This window comes from Ctenocephalides felis, unplaced genomic scaffold, assembly GCF_003426905.1.
Source record: "Ctenocephalides felis isolate EL2017-DRISC unplaced genomic scaffold, ASM342690v1 CF-g0.4_SCAFFOLD_00845, whole genome shotgun sequence".
NCBI lineage: Eukaryota > Metazoa > Arthropoda > Insecta > Siphonaptera > Pulicidae > Ctenocephalides > Ctenocephalides felis.
In genome coordinates this window covers 10,691,799-10,712,297 of record NW_020536999.1, presented here as the reverse complement: position 1 = coordinate 10,712,297, position 20,499 = coordinate 10,691,799, and the positions used below count along the sequence as shown (strand labels likewise).

General features: G+C 31.7%; 1 protein-coding gene across 1 annotated transcript in view; it reads right to left on the bottom strand.

The window, feature by feature from the left end:
- LOC113377781 overlaps positions 1-20,499 on the bottom strand; it is a 39,559-nt gene that overhangs the window by 15,000 nt on the left and 4,060 nt on the right. The window contains exons 2-5 of the mRNA XM_026618204.1: positions 15,682-15,813; positions 15,306-15,476; positions 12,439-12,597; positions 10,155-10,406 (exon numbers count right to left, since the gene is read on the bottom strand). Coding sequence (XP_026473989.1) covers positions 10,155-10,406; positions 12,439-12,597; positions 15,306-15,476; positions 15,682-15,813 — 714 coding nt within the window. The remainder of the gene's footprint in view (positions 1-10,154; positions 10,407-12,438; positions 12,598-15,305; positions 15,477-15,681; positions 15,814-20,499) is intronic.

Here is a 20,499-nt window from a genome sequence, read left to right as displayed (position 1 = left end):
ATCGTAGAATGAGCCGGAAAGGTTATATTTAAAAAAAAAACTGTTTTTGACGCCATTTTTCAATATGGCAGCGACTTGCTGTAAAAATTTGAGGAAATCTATAGATAACTAATTTTTAGAATTTCCGGAGTACTGTACCGGTGAAACGACCAAATGACTGGACTAAAAATCGAAATAGAAATTTGTGCATTTATTGACGTTTCAGAAGTTTCTGAACATTTTGGCATACCTTACGATTAGGAAAAATGCAAGTCTGTGTGTGGATACAATTTTTCGTCGACGATTTCGGGCGTACAGAACCACCGATTTGAATGATATAAAAAAAATCGATCCCTATTGATAGAGAGATGTGCTGATTAGTTCTTGGCAAAGGCAGGTCCTGCCGTTACGGAGATACGGAGCAAAGAGTGCAGAAAATACAAATCGAGTTTTTGAGAGAACGGAGCATCCGATTTGAATGATTCAAAATACATTCAATTTGTAATGGTTAGGAGAAGAGGTGATTAGTTTTTGGCAGAGGCAGGTCCCGCCGTTTTGAAGATACAGAGCTGAATGTGCAAAAAATGGCATTTTTTGAGTGAACTAAGCGTCCGATTTGAATGATCTAAAAAACTTTCTGCTTTTATTGACAAAACAATTGTTTTTGAGGATAAAAAATTATCACATCTTTTTTTATTTTCCATAAAATATTTTTGTAATTTTGGATTGAAAATTCAAAAAATTACTCAGGCTAAGCACAGTCTAAGCGCCACTCTGGTACAAATGTTTACCCAAGTGCGTTTAGACTGTTTCTGTACGGGAGCCAAGCTAAGCACAGTATAAGTGAAATGTCGCACAGAATTATTTGCAAATGCGTTTAGACTGTGACTATACGGAAGCCCGTTTCCAATTTTGTGAAAACTATTGAAAAATGTGAAAATGCCGCCAAGCTAAGCACAGTATAAGTGAAAATGTCGAACAGAATTATTTGCAAATGCGTTTAGACTGTGACTATACGGGAGCATTTCAATTCAATTTTGTGTAAATTAGGCAACAATTTTATTTTGAAATTGAATTCGAAATCGAAAAGACGATTGTTAATGTTATGGAGATAAATTGATTTATGATTTACATTTGATTTGCTCGGATATAACAAGTTAATGCAAAAATAATGAAAGTTACAGTATTTGTAATAATATATTTGAAAACGTTTAAAATTTCTCGAATATTTCATTACGGTACGGGAAGTTCCAGCAATTTGTCTTAAGCCCATGCAGCACTAGTTACTTACTAATTTAATAATCGCAGCCGGAACCGATCCCCTCCTATGAACAGATCTCAAAATTTCTCCATGTTTCTGCACAGTCGTCAAATTTAAACTCTCATCAGCTGATGGCAGTGTTGGAGCAGGTGCAGAACCCCTCCGCCTGTTGAGAGACCTGTATCTGCTTCCTGCTCCGACTAAAAGCATAGGGTCAACATTTTCTTTCTGCCGGCAACTTCCTGTGGAACTTCTTTGGGAAGTAGAAATACCAGACGACTGATGAGGTGCTGTAGATAATGGAACAAGGCCTGGAGCCTTTAGGGATTCTGAAGACGTTGACGACCTAAAAAATGGTGGAACAAAATTATAAAAAAAGAGTGCGCGTAAGGTTCACACGCGATTGAAGTAAAGCTATTTTGCTATCGTACGAGATGGCATTTAAGTTAAAAATAAATACATCATAAAATAATTTTGAATGATGTTTCTTAGTAATATGATAACACTCGTGATGCACACATTTCATAGTGTCGTCAATTATTATATACATTTATATAATGATAAATTATAAATTATATATTTATGATTGCATTGAAAATATGTATAATATTTACAAACAATAATGTAATCAAAGTCATACTTCAAATATGACATGATCGGTTTAAAGTAATTGCTGATTAATAAATTCTATAATAATCGTTCACACAGTGGATTATGTTAAACAACGCCTAAACAAATATTGTTTTCGCAACTTCACTCATCATGTAACAATTGTGTTTGAAGAACTTCATGTAATTAAAATTAACATACATTCATTTACTGTTTGTATTTTTTTTCCTTTTTCGCTGACGATATAATCTCATTCTTTGAACAGTTGTAATATCTGTCTTGTCTAAAAAATTGAAGCCATACTTTTATATTTGTTTTATTTAATAAGCCCTGCACATAGCTTGATCTATGAATCATTTTCTTTTTTATGTGAATGTTAATGCAATGATCATCATCAATGTTACGAGGTAATAAATTAACCATATTATTAATGTCAACAGGCACATTTATAATTTGGCCAAATATTCCAAATTGTCCATTTGCATGATTCCTTTAACCTTTCAGATACAGTATCTAGTTTAGGTAGATAATTTGGTATAGGTGGAAATACAAACCCGTTAAATTTACAGAAAGTAGGAATTTTACCCGAATTTAATGCCTTTCGACAAGTTTGACATCCAACCTGATTATTTGAATCAATATTCAGAGAACCATTATTAAGAATTTATTTTTGAGCATCATTTGATATTTTTAAGTCGCTTTGAAACCAAAGTCTATCACATACAAAACATACATAGCCAAAGCTATCATTTGTAAATTGTTTTTCAAACAATTTTCGTGCATTCCTAAACAAATTGATGTCTTTATATGGAAGTTCAAATACTTCATTTGACTCTTGCAAAAAATCAGTCCTTGTCACATTATATACAGAATCATCAATTTGCAATTGACGTGATGTAGTTGCTGTATCAGAAAAAGTAACAGCAGTACTTTCATCTAAAACGATAACAAAATATAATGCTTAAATGTGAATAGTTGTAGCGTTTTTGAAAAGTCAAATAGCTTGAAAAAAAGAAAGTTGTTGACATTAACATCTAAACTGATACCTCTGGCTCAAGAATTTCTAATAAATTGGCAGTAACCGATTATTGTTTTGTTTGACGATGTAATCTTGATCTTTCAGAGTTTGTAAGAGGCTTTATACCTGCATCAATATTTATAATTACTATTATAATAAATTAAAATTATTCTTCAAAGTCATCATAAAAAAGAAACATGTAAACTTACATTAAATTTTCAATGAAGAAATATTGTTTCCACAATTTCACTTATCATGTAATTGTGTTTGTAGAACTTCATTATTGACTGCTTGTTTGTTTTGACTATTTCGCTGGTGATACATTTTCATTCTTTGAGCAACGGTTGTATCTGTTTTTTGTAAAAATATTTTCCTTTTTATTAATAACCTCAAAGGTATATAATAACCTCGAAAAACTCAAATAATACAAATTACTTCAATATACATACATCTCTTACGCAGCGCAGATTTTTCATATGTCATTATTTGCGATCAATTGCACTACAATTATTTATGGGGGACGGGATAAAATATTCTTCCGATCCTGACATTTTTATTAACTCACTTATTTAACCTTAAAAAGTTTTGACATAACACCGGAAATTTTAGCAATATGATTCATGCTTTCGGTGACGTATGGTGGACGTAAGCACGTATAAAGCAAGCTTTCGGTGACGCACGCACGTATAAAGTTTAGACTGTGACTATGCGGGAGCACTTTTCCAATTTTGTGAAAACTATTGAATGATAATGTGAAAATGCCGCCAAGCTAAGCACAGTATAAGTGAAAATGTCGCACAGAATTATTTGCAAATGCGTTTAGACTGTGACTATACGGGAGCACTTTTTCAACTTTGTGAAAACTATTGAATGAAAATGTGAAAATGCCGCCAAGCTAAGCACAGTATAAGTGAAAATGTCGCACAGAATTATTTGCAAATGCGTTTAGACTGTGACTATTTACACTTATTTAACCTTAAAAAGTTTTGACATAACACCGGAAATTTTAGCAATATGATTCATGCTTTCGGTGACGTATGATGGACGTATGCACGTATAAAGCACGCTTTCGGTGACGCACGCTCGTATAAAGTCACGCATCAGAATCGACCCGTATAGAAATCATATCATCGAGAGCGAATGACTCTCACGTCACGTTGGCATAACAATTTCCGTTGCATTTGTACGAATGTAAACCCTAGTCGTGCTTAAAAAAATTTTATTCCAAAAATACAAATACTATTATAATCAATTTCTTACCTGCTGGATGCTTCGGGCAGCACATATCTCTCTCGTCCTCCACTCAAATCAGCAGCAGTACTCATATACCTCGCTCTGGTGCTTGCTGCACCAGGTTGCAAAGGTGGAAACGTTTGCTGTCTTATTAAATGCCTGGAACCACCACCAGATGCACCAGATCTGTCCAGAGGGCCATGTTGCAACACACTGCTCAATCGGTCAGCATTCACAGAAGTCATCGAGGCGATTGAAGGTTCTGGTAGCAAGTTTTCTGCTGATAGAGGACGCTCAGATGGACCTGGAGGTATTAAATAGTTAATTTGGTTGTGGATAAATATCATTTTATTTGTTTGTGGGTTTTACCTGATGCGCTGAGACCTCCTACGTGAGACTCTGCACTAGACGTTGATGTCAATAGTGATAACGAGCTGTCCCAATCAGCTACAGATCTGGATAAATAGATAAAATAACATTTATAATTTAAAATATAACGAATAATATATATATATATATATATATATATATATATATATATATATATACATATCTTCTACATATATATATATATATATATATAAAAATAAGTCGGGTTTTCCTTCCTGACGAAATAACTCCAGAACGCACGAACCGATTTCGACAATTTTGCATTCATTGGAAAGGTCTCGGGCTCCGCAAAGTTTATAGCTAAGAAAATTTGTGGTGCATGGCATCGTGCCCTAATGCATATTGCTGGAACTTCACGCATCGTAATTAAAAATTCGAGTATTAAAAATAATCAATAATTGTTTTAAATAATTGCAAATAGATTATCTTTTATATATATAAAAATAAGTCGGGTTTTCTTTCCTGATCAAATTTTTCCTTTTCGAATATAAAACAAACAAAAAATTTCTTCATCCTACTCACGAAACCATCTGGTGGCGAAACGGAGTTCGTCGGGTTTGCTAGTATATATATATATATATACCTATATATATATATATATATAAATATATATATACTAGATGACCCGACAGACGTTGTCCTGTACCCACGTCTACGTTTTTTTTAATATCCTATACTAATATTTATACCGTTCAGTTAAAAATAATCATTATTGGTTTTCGAATTACTATTTACACCAATATATGAGTGATGTTATTAAGTGTAGAAATGCTTCAAATAAAATGATGATTCTCAATTCCCACAGTTAACACTTTAATTATCCCTTTAACAAATATTAAAATATGTACAATAAAATTGTATATTAAAAATTATACACTGCAAATTTATTTTCAATGGCTCAATTTATTTTAATGCCAAGGGTTACAAAATTTTTCAGTCATACCTGTAGATGTGGATGTATAAATAAATGATTTTTTGTTCATTCACGACTAAAACATTGATTTTCCAAATGTATCACACAAAAAATCATCGTCTGCCTTTGTGATTTATGGCCATTGCATAAAATACACGTGTTGAAAATTGAAGTCTTTTAAAAGGCATAACAAATTCAGAAAAAAATAAATATAGCATTCGCGGTATAGGTACAATATCATCTTGAATTTTTCTACCCAAAATAATTGCTTCAATAATGTTGCCTATAATTTTTATAATTACGTACCATATTTTAACTGGCTTTTAGTAATTTACGATCTAAATTTTTTTTTTTATTATATTAAAGTTTATATTTGAAGTGAATTAATTTATCAAATCCTGTTCACATGTGCTCTATTCAACCTACGATCAATAAAATTATTGCAGTAAATGGAGAGGAAAAACGCATGTGTTGGAAATAGACTAATCTTTATCTTAAGTTCAGAAGTGGAAACAATTTGCTCTTCGTCACCACCTACCAGATCAATGGATTTATAACTCTTAATTCTGATTTTATCAGTACTTGCAATACACTATTTTAAAGGTAATTAAATGAGCTACAACTTTCTCTATCATAAATTTTACCGTAACTTCTCTTATTTTGAAATGGCAAAGGATTGAAGGACTCGAAAGACACTCTGGTTGGACACTATCATTATTTGTGTAACAGAAAAACAATAGAAAGCAATAATTGGTCAGTAAAAGACCTTGAATTTTCATTTATATACCTTTATACGTATCTTTTATTGATTTAAATAATTTTTTTTCATGAAATTATGAGCTTTTTGGAAAGCGTTTGGAGCACTAAATTTATTGTATTTTCTAGAATTCGTCAAGATCTCTTAAACCAAGTTGATTCTAGAGGGAATACGATTATTTTTAATTTTGGTGGAAATGGCACTCAAAAACTATTTGATTCAAATGGAAAAAACATTGTATGCGTCTTTTATCTGCATGATAGCTCACTCATTTTACACGCAGAAGTACTCATTTTAAAGCTTATTTTGAGTACTATAAAACCTCATTTTCATATCAAGCCTAATATTGTTCCTAGAACAATTTATAGAATACCGATTTATTGGGATTTTAATTGATATAATTTTGTTCATTGCATGATTTTCGTTTAAATGTATATTTTTAGAAATATTTGCAAAAAACGATAAAAAATGCAAAAAAAAAACAAATTTTCAGTAGCCAGTAACTTGAAAAGTAATTTCTTTTTTGAAAAACATTATTAAACATTTTTCTCTTCTAATTAGTTCTTTTATCGATATCCGACGTTATTTTGAAAGAGATACAATTGCACCACTGAAAAGGGATGTCATCCCGCCGGGAAGTGGCAAATGATTCTAAATAATTTTTACTTTTAAACTTGAGAATAAGATAAACCCAATTCCAAAATTTCATGCAAATTTGCAAATATTTCGTATCCAATGCTAAACATATGAATTTTTGACACAATTAAACTTCTAAATAATTGTTTGAATAAGTAAATTATTTTTGTATCGTGATTTAGTAAGTAAGGCAAAACACGACTGCATTTAAAAGTTAAAAAATAATAATCTGTTAAATTGAATTATAGGCTAAGTTTGATGTGTAATAACTGCGTAGACTGCATCACCTGTTGGACGCATGTTGACTGTAAATCTTATATTATTTCAATTTTTGGCACATCTCAGCTGCTTTTGGGCAATGATAATGTAGACATTACATTTTTCTTATTCATAATCATAAATATATTATATTTTAATATTGTCTTAGCCTATAAGTGAATAGAAATGTTTGGCAAATGTCTTCTTTTGTTTTTAATGTCAAACTATGCCTTAAACATTTTCAAGGGCAAACAATGATAAGCGGTTTTTTGTATTTTTTTCTTTTTTTTACTACAATCTAACTATATTTCTGTAAATCTAAAAATTCTAGAAAATTTACCGAACAAACTTCAGGAAGATTCATGAAAATCCGAATTATGATTTAGGAGGATTAATCATTCATACATAGTTACAGAAGAATTTTATATATAAGATATATATATATTTATTACCTTGGCACAATATGTTCTGCAGGCAAGCTTTCCCTTCGTTTACCACCTGCACTGAGTGATGAAGTCGAAGCTGGTGGTTGAGTCACTATACTAATTGGCACCGAATATCTGAAATTAATTTATACAATAATAATCCTGATCCAAATAAGATTCTTTTTCTATTATTTATCCCTTACCTACGACCATCAGCTTGGACTCTAATCGTAGGAGACAACTTCAACGTTGGCAATTCAGGAAGCAAATTTTCCTCACTACCCCTATCATCGACTTCAGCATCTTCTTCATAGTCATCTTGCTCCTGTGTTTGTGTATGTACTTGTAACAATTGTTGGGGATGTGATGATCTCCTTTCTTGTTCTAGTCGAAGTTGCTGATTGTCTGTCATCGAACGAAGGGATAATCTGTGTTGAGTCGTTGCCTTTGTTGGAGGCTGAGGGGAGGTGTCGATTTCTAATTCGGTATCGACATCTATCACCTGAGGATAAAAATATTTATTAATAACTAGCTCAACCGACAAACATTGTTTTGCTAAGTAAGGTATATTCTAAACAACTTCTAGAGAATCAAAAATATTAATACTATAAGTGTTGATTGAATGCTATATACAATGAGGCATTATGAAAACAATAAACCCCATTTGTTTGTCTATATTTTGCCAGGAGGTTTTATACACTTTCTATACAAAACATGGTATAATCCAATCCAAGTCCTTTTTTTGGTCTTTCGACTTATTAAGATTACGTTTCAAGTTTTTCAGATTCTTGAATTGTAAATAATACTACTGAGCTTATACAAAATTTTCAAATATCTGCAAAGAGTGATTAATTAAGTATTTCTTCTTTGACCAGCTTTTTGAAAAGTTTCGAGTTACATTCGATGAATTAAAGTAAATTTAATAAAAAAGTATATATGTAGAGCAGGGCGAGGCACACAGGTCCAATTTGACTTTGAGCAAATATAAACTATATTGTGAAAACCATAACAATTATATCGCAACAAATAACGCATTTCAAACGAACAATTATCTGACTACGTTCAGTAAAACTGCTAGCTACTTCATCATTGCAGAAATGTGCTTTTTTGCTGTCTTTCAAAAATTTGTTATCTAGACCTTTTTACTCCGCCCAGTTTTCTAGGCCAAGTATCTTGGAACGGCCAGATGGCAAACAGGTTTAATGTCTTATTTTATTTTACAAAGTAATTACATTTTTAACTGATGCTAAAAAACTACCAACGGAAGAAAATATTTTTATTATAAATTTTCAAACCGCGTTTAACTCCCGATAGCAAAGTCATGAGAATCAAGGTTATAGCTGGTTATACATCTTTTTCCCTCTACTTTCAAATATTGTTGTTAAACAATGCTTAACTTTAACTAACTGTTTTTTGACACATTGGTAATGGACCTTTTTAACCCCGGACTTTCATATATTACTATCTATTCTTCGATAAATTCTGGGAAATTATAACTGGGAAAATGTTATTCGACAAAATGTCCCTTTGATCGATACCAAATTTAGGTTCTGAATTTAAATAACATAAATAAAAAATAATATGCCCTAGACAATGTTTTATAAATACCAATGAGTACATAATTATACAAATGAGATCTTACAGAGCGCCGTGTTTGAGAAAAATATGCCAAAAAGTGCATTTTCATATAAACATTTCAAAAAAGTTGATATTGTTGAGTTTGTAGTAACACTTGCGGCCCTATTACATGATTTTATTGAATTGCAAATTTATAGCTGTTTTTGTTAGAAACATATGTGATTTTATATTTTTATAATTTAGTACACCATATTAAGAAATAATATACTAAAATTTTGTAACTCTAGTATAACGTTTTGTATTTTTAAATATTTTTCAAAATACTCATCAACCGTGGACTTGCAACTATTGCAAGAGTGCATATTTCACAAAATTGCACATTTATAGCTTTTTTTGTTAGATACATATGTGATTTTATATTTTGTAATTGAGTATATATATTAGGTAATAATATACTAAAATTTTATAGCTCTAGTATAATATTGTATATGTTTAAAACATTTTTCAAAAGTACTTCTCATATCATATCCAACCGTCGATTCGCAACTAATAAAAATAGAGTGTGTAAGTGTGCATTGCAATTTTTTAGTTTCTTCTGTTAGTAACAAATTTGATTTTATATTTTTATAATTCAGTACACATATTAAGAAATAACATACTCTAATTTCATAACTGTATTACAACGCTTTATATTTTTAAAATATATTTTAAGCCGTCAATTTGTTTACTAACGTTTTTGTATATAAATAAAACTACAAACAAAACTACTTACTTCAATTTAATCATAATTAAATAATATTCACGTAAAACATCCTATTAAACATCATCTGTCAAAAACATTTGACATTTGACGTATGAGCCACCGTCCATTGTTTTATTCAAATTACGCGTCTACAAAAATTTTCAAACATTTACAAACATTTTTTTTAAAAATGTAAAGTTTCTACGCGATACCGCGATACCGTTTAGCACGAATTTTTCAAGACTAAGACTGGCCAAATCGGTTTAACCGTTTTCGAGTTTTACCGAATCATTTGATCGAGAGCTCCATTTTTATATATAAGATAAAGAAGAATTTATTTGAGTCAATTATTTACCTCAGCTTCTGATATTTCAGTCCTGGTCTCTTCAGCAGTCTCTTGAACAATTAGTGCTTCCCATTTGCGCTGGTTGACTCTCAAATTTCGCATCATTTGTCTGGACAAAGGAGTGTCCAGGAATCGATGCCATTCGTCAAACAAAGGTGTCACCACGAATTTAAAGAATCCTACTTGAATTTTGCTCATGGAAGTCGTGTGCCGATCGCAGAGAGTTGTTACTGGTAGACCTAGTTGTCTTTCGTAATCTCCCTGAAAAAAAACAAAGACTGATGGAGTTAAGAACTTTATTTTTAATAATGTAAGAACATTATTTTTGCTATCTTGTTATATCTGAGCAAATCAAATGTAAATCATAAATCATAAATCAATTTATCTCCAGAACATCAACAATCGTCATTTCATTTCGAATTCAATTTCAAAAAAATAGTTGCCTAATTTACACAAAATTGAAAAAGTGCTCCCGTATAGTCACAGTCTAGATACATTTGCACATAATTTTGTGCGACATTTTCACTTATACTGTGCTTAGATTGGCGGCATTTTCACACTTTTCAATAGTTTTCACAAAATTGGAAAAGTTCTCCAATACATAAACAGTCTAAATGCACCTGGGTAAACATTTGTACCAGAGTGGCGCTTAGACAGTGCTTAGCCTGGGTAGATTTTTGAATTTTTGATCCAAAATTACAAAAATATTTTATGGAAAATAAAAAAAGATGTAATAATTTTTTATCCTCAAAAGCAATTGTTTTGTCAATACAAGCAGAAAGTTTTTTAGATCATTCAAATCGGACGCTTAGTTGAACGTTAAATTTTGATAAATATGATCAACTAAATCATTTTCAGATTTCTTTCTTCACTGTTCCAAATTATTAGTTTCATTTCTAAAATTTCACAATATGACAGTAATGACTTATAAAAAACTAGCATTTTATTAAGTAATCTTTTGAATAGACTGTGCAAATTAAAATATGAAAATTTAGTGAATTAATTTGCTAGAGAAGACAAAATATTTTGCAAAAAAGATGGATTGCAATAACTATTTCAAAGAACAAAAGACAAAAAATAATGAATCGTTATTAGATGATGAGTTATTACAAGTTATTATGATGAGTTATCACAAGATGAGAGAATTTTGGACCCGAAACCTTATTTTAATGTATAATATTGCTGTTTCGATATATTAATTTCACAAACCAAACAAAGATTTCAGAAACTTTGCGACGTAAATAGTAACATTAGTCTTTTTGAAATGGAGAATAATTAAACATTTCTGGAAATCTGTCGACTGAATTACTGTAAAGAAATACTATAAAAATATCTCATAAGATCATGACAAATTGATGGCTCTAGAAATAGGTTTGAATTCAAAAATCTAAGAAATGTGATGGATGCATTAGGCTTGCATCCAGTTTTCCCAACGAAATAACAGCATGCATTTTTTTCTTGGCCCTTCAAGTTACAATCGCCACTGCTAAATGAAATTTTTAAAATTGAAACTAATTAAAAATTACGTAAAAACTTTAGGACAGAAATATATACCAGACCTGTATGTTCCTAGTGACAGAAATCTTTATAAAATTTAAAGATCAATAAATAATATAATTTTTCAAAAAAATTCAAAGAAAGTGAATATATATCTGGAATCATTTGCAAAAAATTCAGTAAATTAAAGAAAATTAGATAGATAAATAATAAGAATGATAAATACAAATTCTTTTAATTTTATGAATTTTTATATTTGTAAAAAAATTTCTTCTCGAGGGGGGGCCCCAAATAAATGTTGATACGGAGCCCCGCCAAGGCACGCTACGCCTCTGCTTAGTTCACTCAAAAACTGCCATTTTTTGTCCATTTAGCTCTGTATCTTCGAAATGGCGGGACCTGTCTTTGCCAAAAACTAATCACCTCTTCTCCCAATCATTACAAATTGAATGTTTTTTAGATCATTCAAATCCAATACTCCGCTCTCTCAAAAACTCGATTTGTATTTTCTGCACTCTTTGCTCCGTTTTTCCGTAACGGCTGGACCTGCCTTTGCCAAAAACTAATCAGCACATCTCCCTATCAATAGGAATCGAAAGTTTTTTAAACCATTGAAATCGGTTGACCCGTGCGCCCAGAAACGTGGACGAAAAAATGCGAACATAAAAAACACACACGTCTGAGGTATGCCAGTAAAATGTTCAGAAACCTTCAAAACGTCGAGAAATGCAAAAATTTTGATTTTCGATTTTCGGCCCATTACTATAACTATCCTACGGGAAGTTTATTATATTACCTGTCTGAAGAATTCTTCGCAGACTTTCTGCGACCACTTTTTGCTGACGTCCCAGGGTCTGCAAGGGTTGGATATATCTGCACATTTCAGGGAAATCTGCAATATGAAATGCCTGTCGGGGGCATTTCGCATATCTAAGCTGCCTGTGTCTAAATAATTCTGAAAAAAATAAAGATAGAACATAATTAGACACCTCTGATATTTTTAAGGGGCACAACTAGTGTAACCGCCTAAAAAAGGTGATTTTTGGGAATTTATATTAAACAAACTACTTTATCAATCATTTCAAAATTTTAGGAGTATATTTATGCATGTTTTAAGAATACATAGTACTTAATATTTTTGAAGAAAGAAATTAAATATTTTTTAAGTTATCGTCGATCTCCAACGGAGCGACAAAAAAAGGCCCTTCACTGCTGCAGTGATTCCGGCCTTCTACGTGGATAAAATTAAAAAAAAAAATCTCGTTAAACTAGATAGTATTGTCTGTAAAATGAACTACGACATAGAAAAGAATCAAAAATTGACAAAATGAAGGCGTTTCTTAAAAAAAAGTCGAATTTTACCCAAAAATTTTGGTCGTTTTTCGACTGCCAAAATTCGATTTTTGATCCGATCAAAAAATCGATAGTTCATTTTACGTATAACTATATATAGAACAGGTAAAAAAAATTGATAGTGATCGGATAATTTGTTTTTGAGTAATCGCTGCAGCAAATTCGGAAAACGCTGTTTCGAGAAAAACGCGTTTAGATAAAATGATTGCTATACTATATACTATATATATACTTTTTAAATGGCTGTGCCTCAAAAACTATTCAAGATATCGATTTAAAATTTTGGTATGTTATTTTTAAATGTATAACCTATCGAAATATGGAAAAATTGAAAATTCGATTTTTTGAAAATTTCACACTAGTTGTGCCCCGTAATAATATAAATTAACTAGGTCATAGAAATGGTAAAAAACGTCGGCAGCTAATTGTATTGTATTGTACACATACATCAATTTTCAAGGAGCCCCCTAATCGTCTTTATCGTTCGACAGATTTACGACTTAGACTAAATTATAAATGAATAAATTCCACAGTTATCGTTCGAAATGGATTCGAAACAATAAAAGTAACAATTGTCGCGAGATATTTGCGGAACGTTATCTAAATTCTTGCAAACTGAACGGTAAGCCCAAGATAAATACGGTGTTTATGGGCGGATTATTTTGTAAATGTTATATATTATTCTTTATTTGTGCTTATGTATTTGTTGAAGACTTGATGACAAAGATTTGAATATAAGACAACTTCTGTACAACTTATTGCTTGTTAAATATTTTATATATAAAAATGGAGCTCTCGATCAAATGATCCGCTAAAACTCGAAAACGGCTAAACCGATTTGGCCAGCCTTAGTCTTGAAAAATTCGTGCTAATCAGTAGGTTGTCGGAATGGGTGAGATATTATTTCAAAATCGCGTAGAAACTTTACATTTTTAATTTGAACATTTTTATAGAAGCGTAATTGGAATAAAACAATGGACGGTGGCTAATAAGTCAAATGTCAAACGTTTTTGACAGATGATGTTTAATTACGCTTAATAGGATGTTTTACATGAATTTTTATTAATTATGATTAAATTGTAGTAAGTAGTTTTATTTATAAACAAAAACGTTAGTAAACGGGCCGCAAGTGTTACTAGAAACTCAAAATATCAACTTCTTTGAAATGTTAATATAAAAATGCATTTTTGGCGTTGTAGCACTCTTTTTTTGCAAATCATATTTTTCTCAAACACGTATAATTATATGCTCATTGGTATTTATAAAACATTTTCTAGGTTATATTATTTTTTATTTATGTTATTCCAATTCAGAACCTAAATTTGGTATCGATCAAAGGAACATTTTGTCGAATAACATTTTCCCAGTTATAATTTCCCAGAATTTATCGAAAAATAGATAGTTAAAAAACCAGTAAAGTTGAGCATTGTTTAGCAGCAATATTTGAAGTAGAGGGAAAAAGATGTATAACCAGTTATAACCTTGATTCTCATGACTTTACTATCGGGAGATGAATGGTAATCTTTGAAAATCCATAATAAAAGTATTTTCGTCCGTTGATAGTTTTTTTAGCATAAGTTAAAAATGTAATTTCTTTGTAAAATAGCTTTAAAATCAAATGAGACATTAACCTGTTTGCCACCTGGTCGTTCCAAGTTACACCGTCGTATAGGGTAAAAAGGTCTAGATAACAAATTTTTGAAAGACATCAAAAATCACATTTCTACAATGATGAAGTAGTTGACAGTTTACTGAACGTAATCAGATAATTGTTCGTTTGAAATGTTTTATTTGTGGTGATATAATTGGTTTGGTTTTCATAAGATAGTTTATTTTTGCTCAAAGTCAAATTGGACCTTCGTGCCTCGCCCTGCTCTACATATATACTTTTTATTAAATTTACTTTAATTCATCGAATGGTACTTGAAACTTTTTCAAATGCAGGTCAAAGGTCGAAATACTTAATTCATTTTGTATCTCTCCTCGCAGAAATTTGAAAATTTTGTATAAGCTCAGTAGTATTATTTATAATTATACACAAAATGCAGAATTCAAAAAGAATCTAAAAAACTTGAAACGTAATCAATAAGTCGAAAGGCCAAAAAAAAACTTTGATTAGATTATACCATGTTTTCTATAGAAAGTGTATAAAACTTCCAGTTTGATTGTTTGGACAAAATATAGACAAACTTGTAGGGTTTATTGTTTTTATAATACCTCAACGTTTGCCGGGTCAGCTAGTTGGATTATAAAATAATAAGTAAGACTCATGTAAAGTTCTTGTGTTAAAAATGGCCTTTCTTTATTCACCTTAAATCTTTGTATAAATTCCTGCTGCCTTGTGATGTCGGTGGCCAAAATTAGTGAGCTGATTTGCTGCTCCAATTCGGGCCTGTATTGCTGCACTTGCTCCGCCACACCACTCTCTAATAAACATCCTATTGCTGATCTCCAATGGTGATTTTCTAACACTGATGTATTCTGTAAAAATAATAGATAATTTTCAAAAATATAAATAACCAAAAATAGATCATTTTCGGTTACACATCTCACTGCAAGGTCACTTTTATGGTGCAAAGAATGTATGAGAAAAAAAGGTACTTGTTGATGGGTTTCACTTATAAATAAAATATGAACTAGCTGAAACTAGTTCATTGAAGGTTCTTAATAATATACCACTAGTTACCTCGTATAAAGCTGCCAAATGATTCGAAGTGGCAATCAAGAACGGTTGATTGACACCAGGATGATCCAAATCGTGAGCGACGGCTCCCACAAGGGCTGCCATTATTTCCAAGGGTTCCAGATTTTCACGGATCTGAAAATAAACATTAAAGTCTAATGAAATTAGCTAAATATTTATTTTAGAAAATGAAAACAGAATAGAAACAAATAGTGAAGAAAGTCTCCCATTTTACATGGTATAGATTTTTTCTGGTATTTTTTATAATTCTGTCAACCACAGTCTGAACTTGACGTTGATTTCTGGGACACATTTCCAATTCCATGAATATAAGTACTAAATTACTTTGTCGTACCAACTTTTTTAGGTATCTTTGACAATCATCATTAAATTTTGTTACCGACGAATGAGATGACGGCGTTCGCAAGTTCGGGAAACGTTTCCACAGTTTCCATAAAGTTTTCCATGTATCGAAAGCGTTCGCCACGGGCACGGTTTAATAAACTTTATAATAGTCGAAGTCGGGCTAAACTATTTCTTGAGGGCAGGCCCGAACTGCAAATTTAATAGAAATAATCGAATAAACTGAAATATGAAATATTCGAGAAATTTTCAAATATATTATTACAAATACTGTAACTTTCATTATTTTTGCAATCTTGTTATATCTGAGCAAATCAAAAGTAAATCATAAATAAATCAATTTCTCTCCAGAACATTAACAATCGTCATTTCATTTCGAATTCAATTTCAAAAAAAATAGTTGCCAATTTATACGAAATTGGAAAAGTGCTCCCGTATAGACACAGTCTGAACGCATTTGCAAATGATTCTGTGCGACATTTTCACTCATACTGTGCTTAGTTTGGCGGCATTTTCACATTTTTCAATAGTTTTTTTTACAAAATTGGAAAATTGCTCCAGTACATAAACAGTCTAAACGCGCTTGGGTAAACATTTGTGCCAGACTGTGCTTAGCCCGAGTAATTTTTTGATCTTTTTATCCAAAATTACAAAAATATTTAATGAAAAATAAAAAAAGATGTAATAATTTTTTATCCTCAAAAGCAATTTGTTTGTCAATACAAGCAGAAGTTTTTAAGATAATTCAAATCGGACGCTTAGTACACACAAAAACGAAAATGGTGGGACCTGTCTTTGCCAAAAACTAATCACCTCTTCACCCAATCATTACAAATTGAATGTTTTTTAGATCATTCAAATCGGATGCTCCGTTCTCTCGAAAACTCGATTTGTATTTTCTGCACACTTTGCTCCGTATCTCCGTAACGGCTTGACCTGCCTTTGCCAAAAACTAATCGGCACATCTCCCTTTCAATAGGTATCGAATGTTTTTAAACAATTCAAATCGGTTGATCAGTGCGCCCATACAAAACACACACACATCACTTTTTTCTGAGGTATGCCAAAATATGCAGAAACCTTCAAAACGTTGAGAAATGCAAAAATTTTCATTTTCGATTTTCGGCCCATAACTATAACTACCCTATGGGAAGTTAATAATGTCACAAATGATAAGAATACAATTGTGATCCTTACTAGCTATAGATTTATTAAAATTATTAAAGTTCACATTTTTGTATTTGTTCAAATTGAAAAACCTGCAATTGTAAGGATCTGCAGCAACTCGGTAAATAACAAAAATCACTCATAAATCAATATATTAATTAAGACGATTGGGGGTATTCTAGTGTAGAGCGATGAATTCTAGGTCACTTTTAAAGGGTCGTAAACGAAAGCAATGATTGTTTTTACTGTCCATTTTTTACCACTTGTTTATTGATATTATTAAAATACAAAACAAAAATTAAAAAATAAAAAAGTTGAAAATTGTAAAATCTGGTAGCTGATAAGTCTTGACATGATTTCAGCTCTCCTAGCCATCGGAAATGCAAAAAATAAAAAGATTATTAATCTACAATGATGTCAAAATCGCCCGAACTAGCGATGAGTAAAAAGATTTTTTTTTTACAAATTGGCGATTGTTTGAAAAAAAAAGTGTTTTTTTACTGTTTTTTTTTTTTGAGTTTCTCGAATTTTTTAAAAATAGTAATTATTGGAATTTGGGGATAATCCTAGTTCGGGATATAGATAGAGTCTATAAACAAGACTCTCTGAACATTTCAAGTGAGTCGGTCGAGTAGAACTCGAGAAATCGTGTCAACAGTACTGAAAAAGTCTGTTCTGTGAAAAACGCATTTAAAGTTTTGCGAGAAACCAAATCAGTATGGAGACCGAGTCAGTAAAAATGCCTATATCTCCGAAAATAATTCAAATTTTCAAAAACTTTCTCGTACCCATATTCTTAGATAGTTAAACTTTGAAAATATGAAATAAAAAAACGATTTTTTTGAATTTCTACACTAGAATATCCCCTTAAGAAAAAATATCACATACACCTAGTTATATAAGTTTTTCATAGAACGTTTTATATTTCCGCCTCTCCTGTCTCTAGGTTAAAGTCTCAAACGAAATTGCGTAATAATCTCCCCATTTGCCCCATACGATTTCCCCGTCTTGTGCCCGATCTTCTGCCCCTTCTTTACCATGTTAGTCTTCGCAGTTTTGCCCTCCTTGCCCTCATTGCCCACCTCGTCGTTGCCAGTATTAAACGTCTCCTGCGTATGTTCTATTAGCGCGAGTTGAAAGTTTACTTTAATGTTTTAACAGTTTATAGTTGCACCGAAGGAGTAGGTGTTTAAGTTTCAAAGGCTTCTCTAAGCTGTTTTCATTGCTTTGATCAAAGGTTCCGTACAAGAATATTAATATATAAATACATATTATATATATATATATATATATATATCCGTAAGCTGAATTAAACTCCAACTCGGTTCAGGGAAAAATAGTGTGAGTGATTTTCCATTTGCCTTTCAAACCCAAGTGTTTTGAAGGTTTCTGAACATTTTACTGGCGTACCTCAGAAAAATGGATGTATTTATGTGTGTTTTGTATGTCCGCAATTTTTCGTCTACGTTTTCGGGCGCACGGATCAACCGATTTGAATGGTTTAAAACAGATTCGATTCCTATTGATAGGGAGATGTGCTGACTAGTTGGCGAAGGCAAGTCCAGCCGTTACGGAGATACGGAATAAAGAGTACAGAAAGTACAAATCGAGTTTTTGGGAGAACGGAGTGTCGGATTTGAATGATCTAAAAAACGTTCAATTTGTAATGATTGAGAGAAGAGGTGATTAGTTTTTGGCAAAGACAGGTCCCGCCATTTCGAAGATACATAGCTAAATGTGTAAAAGATGGCAGTTTTTGAGTGAACTAAATGTCCGATTTGAATGATCTAAAAAACTTTCTGCTTGTGTTGACAAAACAATTGCTTTTAAGGATAAAAAATTATTACATCTTTTTTTATTTTCCATAAAATATTTTTGTAATTTTGGATTAAAAATTCAAAAAATTGCCCAGGCTAAGCACAGTCTAAGCGCCACTCTGGGGTACAAATGATTCCGCAAGTGCGTTTAGACTGTTTATGTATTGGAGCACTTTCCAAATTTCGTGAGAAATGTGAAAATGCCGCCAAGCTAAGCACAGTATAAGTGAAAATGTCGTACAGAAATATTTGCAAATGCGTTTAGACTGTGACTATACGGGAGCAGTTCTTCAATTTTGTGTAAATCAGACAACTATTTTTTTTAAATTGAATTCGAAATGAAATGAAATGACAATTGTTAATGTTCTGGAGATAAATTGATTTATGATTTACATTTGATTTGCTCAAATATAACAAGATAGCAAAAATAATGAAAGTTACATCAGTATTTGTAATAATATATTTAAAAACGTTTAAATATTCTCGAAGATTTCATTACGGTACGGGAAGTTCCAACAATTTGCCTTAAGGCACGATGCCATGCGCCCCACTAGTTTACATTTATCTCCTTCATTTGAGTTCAATGTCTCAGACCTTCAGTGAACTCTTAAAATTCCTCCATACAAAAATATGACTCAATACAACCACTAAAACTCCTAACCGTGCCTCTCGAAATAAATTTCAGTCGGCGGTTTGTTTTATATGTGTATTTAATTTTAATTTAATACCTAGACGTCGGACATTAATTACGGCATTAGTGCCTACCCCGTACGTACGTAAAGTCTCCGGGGAGAGAATGAGAGTATCGTCGGAATAATATGGGGTATCATTTCCTCGTCTCTCGGAAAGACGAGTTGAACGTAAACCGTGAACCGTAAACCGTAGACCGCCGCCGGTTTACGGTTTACGCGTGCTTCATTACACAGGTGCAACGCCGAGAGCGGAGGAAAACCTTCGAGGTGACGAAGGAAAGTCGGGGGAGAGGATAATATATAACATTCTATGTCATAGAAAATTATCTAGATCAGGATCCATCCCTCAAACTAGTTGGTTTGGTATTTAGCCTTGAGGCAAGTTACATGAACTTCCCGATATGTGTAAATAATCGACTTAATCAAAAAAAAAAAAGTGTAAATAATATACTTCATCAATTCCACTTAAAACTAGCTGTAAGTGGAATTCTGTCTTAAGGCATTTAAGGCATCGTGCCTTAAGGCAAATTGCTGGAACTTCCCGTACCAAAAATTACTATTTTTTTAAAAACGATTAACATTTTCGAAAAAAAAAATGTTTGAAACTATAAGTTTGACAAAAAATTACTTTTTTTAAAAAAAAAAAAAATTTTTTTAAAAAAAATAATTATATATAAATAATAAAAAAAAATTTTTTTTCTTTATTTTGACATATTGTGGAAGATCTGAACTTTTTTTTTTCAAAGCAATCGTACTGCTTTAACTGCATAGGGGCAAAATAT